Here is a 13,373-nt window from a genome sequence, read left to right as displayed (position 1 = left end):
TATTATTATAAAAATAACTTGTGGCTCAGTTACAGGTTTTTTTAAGTTTGCTTTTGCATACTTAAAACTCAGATTAGTTTTTATTCCATTAATTTCAAATTGGTCATCGTTTTACTTAAATACACATTGTACCGAATTCCAACTTTTCTAAGTTTAGTGTATAGCTACCAAGAAAATTAAGTAAGGTTCTGTCTTCCCAGTAAATTCTGAGCCTGTAGCCCCATTAACAAAGCCTCCATTCAGGAAAACAAGATTTAATCTTGGGTAGAACAGTTTTGTAGGTGAGGATTAAGCATGTTTGGCAGGCACTTCCAGGGAAGTTTTTTTATTGCATTTGTGAGTGTGTGAAACAATGTCTGTCAGGACTTTGTTTCCTTTGTTGCACCATAAATGATCTTTTAAAAAGAGTGTTTTTCATAGTTTATAATATATTAGTACAGCAGAATTCTTTTTTTGAAGGAGATCATTGAAAGACAGTTCTTTTAGACTTAACATTTAATACACTCATTTAGTAACAATAAACTTTTGTCAGACTAAAAATACTCTTCTTCACACAATGTGTACATTGTAGTGGCAAAAAATTATACTGTCTTAAATATGCCCGAGTCATCTGTGGTATATGTGATCAGCGACCTGAAACTGTTTACAGCTACTTTAAAAATGTATATATCTGTGGACATAGAACGATTACATAATAGAATAAATAATATGTGGCCGCAGAAGCAAATTCAGCAAAAGTAAATGTCAAAAGAGTAAACGCAGATTGCTTTGTGTTTGGAGAGCTCTTCTTTGTTTATTGAAGTTTATAGACTTGGTTCATGCCTTTTAGAATCTTTATTAGAGTATATCTGACATGTTTTAAACCTGTATTTTGGCAAATACACAGCTTGCTCATGTGTTCTTATTGAAACTTTTTATGATCACTTGGTATAATGGCCACCATGCAGTAGGCACTCAAAGATGCATAGTTAATAGATGTGTTGCCCCACACTTAGACTTGCAGTCAGTCTTTTTGTGTAGTTAATAAGCTTCTCTTTCTTAATCTCAAGCAGTCTATATTCAACCCATATCATTTTTCTGAAATTGTGCTTATAAAGATATTAATTTTAGCATTATCCCAGTATCCCTCCAGCCTTTCTACAGCATAAGAGACTTCGTATACATTTATTTATCCATGCATTTATTCCTTCAGTATATTATTAACTGGGCGCAGTTGCTCATGTCTGTATCCCAGCAATTTGGGAGGTGGAGGCAAGAGGCTTCCCTGAGCCCAGGGGTTCGAGATCAACCTGGGCAACTTGGCAAGACGTCGTCTCTACAGTAAATCAGAAAACTAGCTGGGTGTGATCATGCATGCCAGTAGTTCCTCTACTTGGAAGACTGAGGTGGAAGAATTGCCTAACCCCACAAGGTCAAGGCTGTAGTAGCTGTGAATGTGCTACTGCACTCCACCTTGGGCGACAGAGTTGAGACTCCAAACTCAAAAAAAATAAGAAAAAATAAAAATTAATAAAGATATTTTGTCATTTTCGTTGCTAGTCTGTATTCCTTTGTTTCTCTGCTTTCTCTTCCTCATTGAGTCTGATATTGTCTCTCTCTCACTCACGTGCTATATTACTCTTATTGATTGATTCATTCAAACACTTATTGAGTCTTTAGTGTATGTTAGGATACATTGATAAATGAGACCTCACCTCCTCCCTGAAGGAGCTCACACTACATCTTCCATCTGACCACACCCTTCCTATTCTCATTTCCTTCTACTCCCTGGAAGGAACTGCCTTGTCTGTTAGGCTCCATTCTACTCCCTGATTCTACTCCTCTCTTGCTACAAAGTTTTCTATCTCTACTGTCATCTGAAATTGTTCTTTCTTTTTCATGACCTACTATGTAAAATCTGCCATTCTCTGATTTTTCAAAATGTATTCTGTTCTTATGTCATTAATGAATTAATGCATTATTTTCCTTTAATATCTTGTGAAATAGTTTTCATTTTGTGTCCATCTAGATTATAACATGCTTGATGGTAGAGATCGTTTTATACTTTACTTCAATAATGCCTATGCTCCCAAAAAAGGTTGTGCACGTTTTTGGTTTGTAAAGAATACTTTAGAGCCAGTTTGGTTTTTTTTTTAATGATGATGAATAATGAGACTTAATAAAATTGCCATATTGCATTGACAGCAGGGCTGAAAAGACTACACTCATTGTCTTGTAAATACAGATTTTCAACAGTTCTGATTCAGTATATTGTATTTGTATTCATATACTGTGACTAAGAGATTCTAGTTTTTATAATATTTGTATCTAACATATTTGTTGTAAAAGAATGAATCTGAAGTGCTATGAGCTTCAGAAACTTTTGATGCTCCTTAAAGTTTAGAAATACTGATAAAAGGTAAAAATGAAATGCTTATATTATTTAAATGTATTCTGGTGCAGATGTTTGGTAGCTAAGGAGCATATTGTTTCTGTGAATTACCATGTATAAATCTATGTATTGTATACCAGTTTTGCATGACAGATTAATATAGGTCCATTTTTGGAAAGCCTTCAGTTAAAATGTGTTTAAGATGTACTTAGGAGCATTTTAGGAAATAGATCAATCTGGCTAATAAGAAACTGAAAGCATAGGATTTTGAAAGTTGTTTGGGAGTGTCTCAAGTTCTAATTTGGGAAGGCATTATCAGTTTATTTAAGGAAATACACATTTACACCCTTCAAAAAGGGCTATTTAGAAGTGATAATGTGTCATTAGAGAGAAAAGGTAGGGACAGTAATATGTAGTGTTTGGACATCTGGAGGAGAAAATCCTGATGGAATTATTATTGCCTCGGGTCTGTTTGCATTTTCCAATAGTGAAAGAAGATGTATATCCTTATCTGAAAAACAAGCTTTAGACAGATGACAAATGTGCCAAGCAACAAAAGAGAAAGTTTTTTTTTTTAACGTCTCTGGTTATTTTGAGGATGGTTTTCATGTTTTGAAACAAATTGTACTGAATGATAATTTTATCTTTCCATTTAAAGTGTGCATGTTAGGTGAGAACAATACATCCCTTCTTTAGATATTTTACTTTCAGTTATTATAAACAGGCATTATGTCTGTATTATTTTGCCACTAATGTGTTTTTTTAGCAATGAGATCACTTGTGTGTCCTGCTGATTCCCTCTGAAAGGTCGTTGATAATAAAAAATGCCTAATCAATCCTTCCAGGTTATTTTGTGTCATGAAGCAAAGTATTTACTGCAAGTTTTTAAATCTATGAAACAACATTTTCTAACCTTCTCTACTAAAAATTGTGATATTTTATCATCTAGCTAGCTGAGTTATGCTAGAGCAGACCTCTAAGCCTGGCCTGGGTTTAAGGATAAATGGCCTCAATTCCCTACTCCCACTCTACTACATGGAGGTTCATGTGAGGGTTGTAGTTTTCTCTGTGGTTGAGCTGACTGCAGGAATTAAGGAATTAAATGCTTTTGTTTTTTCCAAAAACAGAAAAAAAAATGATTATCGTCATATTGGTAAATTCTTACTTTTAAAAATTTTTCCATTCTAGATTAAAGAGTCTATTGTTGGGGAAATCAGACGGGAAATTGTAAGTGGACTTTTGGCAGCAGTATCTTCAAGTAAAGCATCTAATTCTAAGCAAGACAGTAATTAAATGGAAGTTATAGGTAAATTTGTCTGAATTTATTTGTTTAGCTAAATGTAAATTAGCACTGGGTATTTAATTCTTTGTTTTCTTAGTACACAGGTCTGGTTCTATATCTAAATTTTGATTTTTAGAATGTATATGTTATAGTATGAAAACCTTACACAATCCTATTTTAAATGTAAGTCAGTCAAGTCCCATAATAACAGTCTCCTAAGAATTATCTTGGGTCATTTTACTTAAATTTCATTGTAGTAAATAAATCCTGGAATTGGACCTTCAAAACTGAACCTTCTTGTGATATCATTGATTATAATGGTGTCTCAGATGTAGTTTTATGGGATGAGATTTTGAGAATTAATTGCAGCATCTTAGTATCTTTCCTAATTATCTTTATATATTCCATAAATCAACTTACAGTTCATTTTTTTAAAAAGTCCCTTTTATGTATTTTATTTATTAAAATGAAATACTTTTATTTTACTGCATAGATCTAATTATATTTTTAAAAATACTAGTAGTACTTGGTGAATGCAAAAAGGAGTAATACAGTTCAATAGACTATTACCTTTAATAGAAATAAAAATATTTATTCAGTGAAATACAAGAAACAAAAATACAGTTTGAAAAGTGTAATACATAAATAATTTCAGCTGTAAAAAATGGGAAAAATATTTTGATAAACTATGTCATAAAGCAGCTAATAGGATTATTTTCCCCAAAGTCAGTGATAAAAGAATGAACTGTCAGAAAAGGTATGTAGAGATCACAAGAAGATTATGTTTACATGTATACCTATTTGAATAAAATTCTTATCCCTCTTTTAAACAACTGTTTAATAATAGTATTTGAAAGATGTTTACAGTTGACTTCTCTCTTTTTTTTAAGGTTATCATGGACCCTATTAATTGTGTCATATTGGAGTTATCAGTGATATACACTGGTGTAGGTGTTATTTGTGCTTCAGAAGATACTTGCTGCTGGGCTACTGTATGCAGTGTAAAATGTGCATCTTCTTCTATGCTTATTGCTATTTCTTTTCTAAACTCTCAAAACTGTAGCAGTTTGAAAAGCCTAATATTTATTTGTATGTCAATATTTTTCATTTGATTCCCTATTAGAATTAATTATAAAACTTGAAGACTTCCAGACTTATCCAACTTATAAATAACATATTTCTTCAGACTAGCTTCTTAAAACACTGACCTCTATGAGGTATTTACTGTGCAATAACTGATTCATTTTTTGAGAGCTTGAAGCAACCAATGATTTTCCCTCCACTGCTGTTAATTAGTGTTACTTCCAAGAAGAAAAAATGTCCTGTTGTAAAAATACTCTTAATTCTTGAGGAGACTACTAATAGCAGTAGGATAGAATTATATGAGGTTACCCTACAACTACTTAATGTTTCTACACTGTAAGTCTTGTTGCTTTACCCAGGACAAATGCAATTTTATCATAGCTTATGTAGTATTTTTCTTTTGAAAATATGCCTTATGTTAAACACTATATACTTTTTGCGTTGTTCAGCCTTCTTTATTATAAGGAGATATTTCTTTTTCTTTTAGACTAAATAATAGAATATTATTCACATAATGGGGCCTGTGACTTGAATGGATAGAAATGAATAAGCTGGGTTTTGTTTTCTCAAAATGGATGTAATTAGATTTGTTCTCATACATAAATGATTTTAATTCAGTTTTAACTAGTGAAAACTATTTGTTTTTACGAAAAGCAAAAATGATTTCATATTTGGTCTTATATGTATTAAATAAATGTGTAAAGTAACAACAAATGTTATTGGAATTATTCTTTTAGCATTTATAATTTTTCAACTCCTATTATGTTTCTTTGTGTGTGATATTTTAATCAAAAGTCATTGAGATGCTAACAGTGTTCTTTGAAAGAATATCTAAAGGGTTTAAATGTTTGAAATGTCACACAAAGGCTGATTTCTAAAACAAAAATTAAAACAATAAAGTATTTATTTTGCCTAGAATGTTGCTAGTGGTTTCTTTTCTTGAACTGCAACTAGAAGAATTTGGATTAGATTTAATGAGTAACAAATAAGAGCTAAAAGAACTGCAGCGTGTAACCTAATAGGTCAATAGTCTCTTTTCCCAGAGAGGTGTCTGTGATGATTTCAAAAATGCAGTTAAGACTAGACCACCCTGGATAGAGGGCATGGACTGAGGCCGCCTGGGCTCATCTAGTTACGTGGTCATAATGATTACCAGCTGAGGCCAAATAAAACTTCTCTTCAAAATGTACTATTAAACTACAAAGAGCAAATGTTAAAATATTCTTTAACTCTGTTCACATTATTCAACAGTCTAGTTGATTCTAACAGCAGTGATAATATAAACTAAACAGCCCATATTAATACAAATATAGTTATCAACAATTTTAACTATTTAGTTTTGAAGCCACTTTTAGTTCATTTCTGACAATACAAGGTACCCAGAATTTAATAGTCAAAATTAGAGATATAACAGTTGCAGTGATGGGCCGAACCAATGGGCAAATCACTGGGAGTGGTATCTGCCTGTAGACTCAGCTACTTGGAAAGCTGAGTCAGAAGGATCACCTGAGCCCAGCAGGCTGAGGCTGTGGTGAGCCATGACCGTGCCACGGTACTCCAGTCTGGGTGACAGAGTGAGACCCCAACCCTCCACCAAAAAGATGGGGGGGGTGAAAAGGGTGGGGTTCAAGCAGTCCAAAACATTAAGCAAAGTTTGTCCAAAATGCATAAGTTGTATTTGAAGTACCGTGTATGTGATGAAAGTAACTTTTTAAAAAATGCCAAGTTCTCCATGGCTTGTGCATATTGTTCTAAGAGACTGCAGAAAGAAAGCATAGAAGGGAAAGAATCTTGAAATGGTGATTTTTAAAGTTTGGAGTCACTGTGAATATTTTACCATTGAAGTTACTGCAGTTTCTCAGAATTGAAGTACATATCGTCCTAAAAATATTCAGTTGACAGCGGACACCAGGACTCTAAGATGGCCTTGGTCATACCAGTGAAGGAGAAGAAACTCATGGATGTTAAACTAGGGGAGCTTCCAAGCTGGATATTGATGCGGGATTTCACCCCTAATGGCATACTTGGAACATTTCAAAGAGGGTACCACCGCTACTACAGCGAGTACATCAACGTGAAGAAAGGGAGCATCTCTGGGATTTCTATGGTGCTGGCGGCTTATGTACTTTTCAGCTACTGCCTTTCTTACAAGGAGCTTAAACATGAGCGGCTACGCAAGTACCACTGAGGAGGGTGCACTCTGCTCTCTGACCATGACCTCCTTGGCCCAGCGCCCCTCCATGAGGAACTTGACCATTGCTAAATCCTTTCATACCCTAATGAGAACACCTTAATAAAAGATGACTGGTACCTGTGGGGGGAAAAATATATATATATATATATATTCAGTTGAATTTCAGTAACATTTAAACTTGTGTTACCTCAGTTGAGAATATTTGCTGGCTGCCTTCAACTTTTGTAGAGGAAAATGAGAATGCAGTAAGGTAGACATAAAAGAGCAGAAAGACAAAATAAGTTTGGGAGTTTCCTGAGAAACGCTCTGCTGCCTATGTCCTATGTCACAAAGGGGAGTGTGGTGCCAAGAAAAGAATTGGGCAAAACTGAAACATAGATTCTCCTTTTGTTAACTTTATCCTCTTCTGGAAAGAGGAATTGGGAAGAGGAAACATTCTATCATCTTATAATTGAAGCTCGGAGCACAAGCTTTGTAGTGTAACTCTTAGGATTATTTATGAATATTGAGAGCCATTTAATTAGCACTTATTCTAACTGCATTCTAAATGTATAAAGCTAAGATGTCATATCTAATTAATAGTTCCTCTCCTGTACAGTTTTTTATTTTCATTTATTATTATTAAGTCAGGCCTTTTGCCTTTTTCTCATTTCCATAACTGGTCTTCTATTGTTCATATTGAATAAGTAATAGTTTACATATACAATGCCAGTGTAATAAGTAATGCTGTCATAATAAATCATAAGACATAGGGAATCATTTATATACAGAATGTCAACGTGCTCAGCAGTAAATTTAGGAAAGCACTCAAAGATAAACATGCAGGTTAAACAAATACCAGGCTCCATTTTCCTCATAGTGTCTTTTGGGGTAGCTCAAAGGAGACTACATTTTTGTGAACAATAAGCTTGCTTGCTCACTGTGATGGTGATAATAGTGCCTACTTCACAGAGTTTTTAGATATGAATATAAATGAACTTAGCACAGCACTTGGCACAGTTCCATAAGTGTTAGCTGTTGCAGTGGTGGTGATAGTGGTGATAGGTAGAAATAGGTAACAGGTAAATGAATTTTGGTAAATTCATCTTTCCAAAGTTTGCCATATTTGCCAAAGAATTAAATAGAAGGAACAGAAGAGGAACTTACAGATCCAGGCCTGAATTTTTTCAACTTGATTGTGTTCTTTCAAGCAGTATAATTAGGGACTGGCAAAAGACCTCTAATGTGGCTACTATATAAAGGATGAATATTGTTAGGTTTTAAATTTTCAACAAAAAATTTTGTATTTGGAGCAAAACAAAATTGGTCATGGAATATCACTTAAAACAATGCTTATCAAATTTTAATATTCATGAAAGTCAAATCACCTAAGAGTTTGTAAAAATCAGATTCTGATTGAGTAGATGTGGGTCCTACTTTCTGGGGTACCACTGTCCACATTTCTGGAAGCTCCCAGGACAGTTTGATGGAGGTAGTCCATGAGCTACACTTTAGTAGCAAGAATTTGGAATACTAAGTCTTATTACTAGTCTGCCAAATGCTCCAAAGCAAGCAATTTGTAAAACCAGAAAAGGGTTTTAATTACCAAGGGAATGTCATTTTAGAGGCCCCTTTTTATTACAGCCAAAGTTCAAAATGAAGAACAAATGTAAAACAACATACAGGAAGGAGAGCACAGGGGGACCCACCTAAGGCATCATAGAAACGAACAATGGTCAAGCAAGGGCTCTGTGCAGTTATGAACAAGGCAGGAACAAAGAGCTATTTTGCTATAGATGATGGCAGGTAGCAAGTCCTTATGCTGGGCTGACTGGATATTGAGAAAATGCAGACAGTCTGAGTGCTTCCAGAGCCATCCAGTCAAGAACTAGAGTGAGACCCAAAAAAGAAAGATTCAGCTCTAGACATGCTGCAGAAAGAGGAGATTCATTCCAGAATGTGGAACGTGTCATTGGCATTTGAAGGAGCTGATGACTCTTCTTGGGAAGAGATTAGTGATGAAAAGCCATTACACCTGTCAAACATACTGTAATTTGTTATTTGTGCTTCTGAGTTGTTTAGTCAATCCTTTAGATGATCCATGGTTTTGTTCCTATATATCTGAAATCATTTTGTTATTTCTGTAGTCCAAAGTAAAAATACCCTTGAAGTATTATAAAACACATTTTCTGATGAGTTGGTTCACAAACTTACACTACAGCCCTATGCCTGGTAGAGATAGCTCTGGCTAGAATCGCCAGGGTCATCAGTTAAATCTCAGCTGTGAATATCTTGGTCAAAAAGTACTTTTATCTTTATTAACCTCTTGTATGTAAAATACAGACATTTGAATAAAACGATGTGCTTACTTAGTCTTCACCATTCATCGTCAGCAGCCTATGATGACAAATGGGATTGAACTAATGATGACAGATACATTTTTCTCTCTTTCAGTCGTATGCTGAGGTACATCCCTCTCCTAAATCTCATCCAAGAATACTGTGGTCCCCAGGAGTTATTCATACATCTCCACAACAGTCCCTATAGGTCAATTCCAAATATTTTCCTCTTTTCTTCCTCGAGGGTCCCAGTGCTCCCCTGCTCTTCTGCTGGGGGCCTCAATTAGCCGAAGTTAAAATATCATGCTGTGTGCCAGTGGAGAGACCATTTTTCTCTTGCTGTATTACCCCTCACAACCTTGGTGCCAAACAGCATTGCTTATAATCCACCTTTCTCATATAAATCTCTTGTGAAAGCATCTTTGGTGGTTTCTGTTTCAATAGCATGTCCATGGGGCTTGGCCGTGGGCAGAAAGTTCTTGAGACAGAGACATTTTGCTGCCCATATCATCCCCTTCTCTCCTTCAATGCTGGAAAATTCTCTTGCTTTAAATCAACTAATTCAAAGCTACCTTGACTGAACTTTAGTATGAACACAGTGTAGGCCTAAACTGGTCCCTTCCCACTTTTAGGAACAAACAAGCATTTTAATGACAAATATTAAGGATTCATATTTTTGTTACCTTTCCATTCCGAAATCACTTCACAGTTAGAATCAGTCATTCAACACTTAATGAACATCTGTTGTGAACGACCTAATGACCAAGTTAATTTTTTATTTACTATTATTTTTATTTACTACTTATTTACATTACTTATTTTAATGACCACTTACTAATTTATTCATTTTACCAGCATTTGAGACAAGTTTTTCAAATTTCACAAAAGTGAATTTTTACTTGGATATAATTTATGATTATGTTACTGTGGTTGCTTTTCATTTGTTGTGTAAGAAGCTGAAAGTAGAATGCAAATAACATCACAGTTTTGTCAGGTGTGATCCTAAATCATTTAGAGTGGGAATTAATTCCCTAGAAAAGTCTTTGATCCATTTTGCTTGTAATGCCCATGATGGGAAGGATAAAGGAATGAAACGGCCCACAATTCCCTAGATCTTGGAAACACATTTAACAGAAATTATTTTTAAAGGAGCAAAATCACATTGAAGGAAACTTAACCCATGAACAGAAATGTATCATATATATCATACAGTTGACATGATCACTCATGATTTGGGGGACATTTTTCCTATACAGGCTTAACCTCCTACAAGTTTTAGATTTGTGTCTAACAGTCCATTTACATTATTTCTTGGTTAATGTATTAGCTGCATTATAGCAGAGCTAGCTGCAAAGCAAGTTTCTCTAAAATAGTTTATACTATTCAATTAATAGCAGAAATAAAGGGAGCAGAGGAGGAAGCATTTTGGAGAATTAGTAACAACCTGAATTTAGATCTTTTCATGAGAAAAATACTTCTTTGATAGAAATTTCCAGTCACAGGTACTCACAAAGCAATGTGTATTTTTTTAGTGTTCTCAATTTCAGCATTTCCTTTCTGTTCTTTTCTTCTTTCTCTTCATGAAATTCCCTTGAGACTTCAGGCTATATAAAACAAGATAGTTTTTTTGTGACCTAGTCTGTATATTTGAGCCTATGTACTGAGTGTCCTAAACACCAAAGAAATCAATATCCACTTTTTTTGCACAAGAAAACATAGCTAAAAATAAATGAAAGGAGTAGAAATATGTGAGCATCAAGAAGTCTAATCTAGGGGCTGATGGGCCTCAATTCCAGACCTAACTCTGTCACATTCTTTTCTTTTTTTTTTTTTGAGTTGGAATCTCACTCTGTCACCCAGACTGGAGTGCAGTGGCTACTCCCGGCCACAGCAGCCTCAACCTGCTGGGCTCCGCCTCAGCCTTCCAAGTAGCCAGAATTACAGGCATGCGCTAACACGCCCGGCTGATTTTTTGATTTATTGTAGAGATGAGGTCTCGCTGCCCAGGCAGGTCTCGAATCCACGGGCTCAGGCAATCCACTCACCTCAGCCTCCCAAAGGCGTGGGATTACAGGCTGAGCCACTGAACCTGGCTCTGTCACATTCTTACCAAAGTTTTGCTTACCTGTGAAATGGGAAGTAAAATAGCACCCACATTTTTGGTTTATTGAAGATATTTAAGAGGGTGTAATAGCATAAGGATATTTAGTCAACTGCCTGATATTTATGGTAGGAGCTCAATAAATATTACCCGTTAGCAAGATGTAATATTAATTATAGTAGAATAAAAATAAAAATATATAGCAGTGTATTAAAATATTAAGATGATACACTGTATTGATTATCTGAGTCAAACGTGAGTGAAAATACTAGTTGATTTTATTCCAACTTTATGTTAAATAAACCAACAAATGTCAAAGTTGTGTGATTTTTTTCCTAAGTTTTATTTAATTCAGGAAAAGTTCAATGTTAGGTGCTTTTCCAGAAGTCTATCTCTTTCACTATTTTTAAGAATAAACTTAATTGGCACCACAATAAATCAAGCATTAGGATGGTTGCTAATGATGAAATACATTACCCTGTATCATTTATTTAAAGAAATTGAAGCTTCAGAAAACTGACTTCTTTAATTTTGGCTATTTGTAACCCTTTAATTTTTGTTTTTAGAAACTGATGTTTATTTTCCTTCAACCTTATTTCCATGTTGCTTAAGAGCCTGTGGAAGAATAACTTAAGACAACTCAGTGGTTGTCCCTACCCATTCAGTGGCCTGAGCAGTGAAAGCTACAGATCAGTCTTCTGTGGCAGGCTGATAACTCCAGTCTTCAGTAGGAAACTGCTGAATTGGCACAGAGGGCACCTGCATGCCTTCAGACCAGTTTGCACCTCAGGCTGAGTAGCAGTGAACCAACAGCTGGAGCAGTCCATTCACCCTGAAATTCTTTCTTGGTCACAGCTTTTTAAGCAGCAGCCTGCTCTTCCTTTTCAATCTCTTCGGGATCTCTGTAGAAGTAGAGATCAGGCATAACCTCCCACGGGTGTCCACAGGAGATGATGCCATGCATGTGCAGAATTTCCCGAGCCAGCATGGACCACATCAGACCCACTGAGAGAGCTCCCTTGTTGTTGCACGGGATGACAATGTCCACATAGCGCAGAGGAGAGTCTGTGTTACACAGAGCAATGGTGGGCAGGTTAACGTAAGGTGCCTATGTGAGAGGCTGGTGGTCAGCCCTGGGATCAGTAACCACCAGCAGACGGGGCTCCCGGAAGGCTGCCTGGATCTGATTTGTGAAGGTTCCAGGAGTGAAAGTGGCCAGCAATAGGAGTGGCTCCAGTGGCAGTAGCAAACTTCAGCACAGCCTGCTGTACAGTAGTCCCGGAAAATATGACACTCACATCAGCAGGGTTTTCATTTCTTTTCTTTAGTTGGAGTCTCACTTCGTCACCCAGGCTGGAGAGCAGTGGCACGCTCAAGGCCATCCAAGCGGTCGACCTGCTGGGCTCCTGCGATCCTTCCACCTCAGCCTTTCAAGTAGCCGAAACTACAGGCATGTGCTACGACGCCCAGCTAATTTTTTGATTTATTGGAGGTCTCATCATATTGCCCAGGCTGGCCTCGAACCCATGGGCTCAGGCAATCCTTTCACCTCTGCCTCCCAAAGTGCTGGGTTCCCAAAGTGCTTGAGCCACCGCACCTGGCCAGCAGGGTTTTCAGTGGCAACACTGGCATGAGCTGCAAGCAGATGCTTCTCCCAGGTGGTCTTCAGATTTAGGATGCAGATGCCATCACTCTTCCTTTTATAGATATACTGTTTCATTTGGAAGTCAAGGTTGGTGCCACCTACATGGGTATCCACTCCAAGGAACTTGAGGACATCCTCCTCCTTCATTTGCAGGACATCAAGTGCTTTGGACAATATGAAAGTTTCTCTTTAAGTTACGTCAGGAATTCAGAGCAAGGAAGTATGGACCCTTCTCTGGGTAGTTCAGAAAGGCTATTGTTTTTTTTTAATAAGAATGCCTTTATACTAACATTCTCTTACCATTATCCTGTTTCTTTTCTCTGTTTTTTATTTTTATTTTTTTAATGAATTAAGGAACTGAGCTAAGCATTTAAAAAAT

The 13,373-nt window shown here is 36.1% G+C and overlaps 2 protein-coding genes and 1 pseudogene across 4 annotated transcripts in view; 2 read left to right on the top strand and 1 right to left on the bottom strand.

The window, feature by feature from the left end:
- Nucleotides 1–5,654, top strand: part of SSFA2 (sperm specific antigen 2) — a 37,857-nt gene extending 32,203 nt beyond the window's left edge. The window contains exons 17-18 of one of the 2 annotated variants that reach the window (XM_008070457.1): nucleotides 3,560–3,677; nucleotides 4,544–4,674. In XM_008070457.1, the coding sequence (XP_008068648.1) occupies nucleotides 3,560–3,664 (105 nt within the window). In that variant the 3' untranslated portion in view covers nucleotides 3,665–3,677; nucleotides 4,544–4,674. Of the gene's footprint in view, nucleotides 1–3,559; nucleotides 3,678–4,543 lie in introns of both variants that reach the window. The other variant, XM_008070458.1, reaches the window with a different exon arrangement.
- Nucleotides 5,655–6,657: 1,003 nt separating this feature from the next.
- On the top strand, nucleotides 6,658–6,938 carry LOC103272985 (ATP synthase subunit f, mitochondrial-like). Of its 2 annotated transcripts, XM_008070456.1 has the most exons (2): nucleotides 6,658–6,778; nucleotides 6,896–6,924. In XM_008070456.1, exons 1-2 carry the CDS (start codon nucleotides 6,658–6,660, stop codon nucleotides 6,922–6,924), a joined length of 150 nt encoding a protein of 49 aa, XP_008068647.1. The 2 variants fall into 2 exon arrangements, with proteins under 2 accessions (XP_008068647.1, XP_008068646.1); XM_008070455.1 differs by having other exon boundaries at nucleotides 6,658–6,938.
- A 5,041-nt stretch (nucleotides 6,939–11,979) lies between these two features.
- LOC103272992 lies at nucleotides 11,980–13,141 on the bottom strand (annotated as a pseudogene).
- Nucleotides 13,142–13,373: the final 232 nt, after the last annotated feature.

The sequence above is a fragment of the Carlito syrichta genome, unplaced genomic scaffold, assembly GCF_000164805.1.
Source record: "Carlito syrichta isolate Samal-C Ts95f unplaced genomic scaffold, Tarsius_syrichta-2.0.1 Scaffold313431, whole genome shotgun sequence".
Lineage (NCBI taxonomy): Eukaryota > Metazoa > Chordata > Mammalia > Primates > Tarsiidae > Carlito > Carlito syrichta.
Note: the sequence above shows the minus strand (reverse complement) of the source record. Positions and strands in the feature narration are given on the sequence as shown.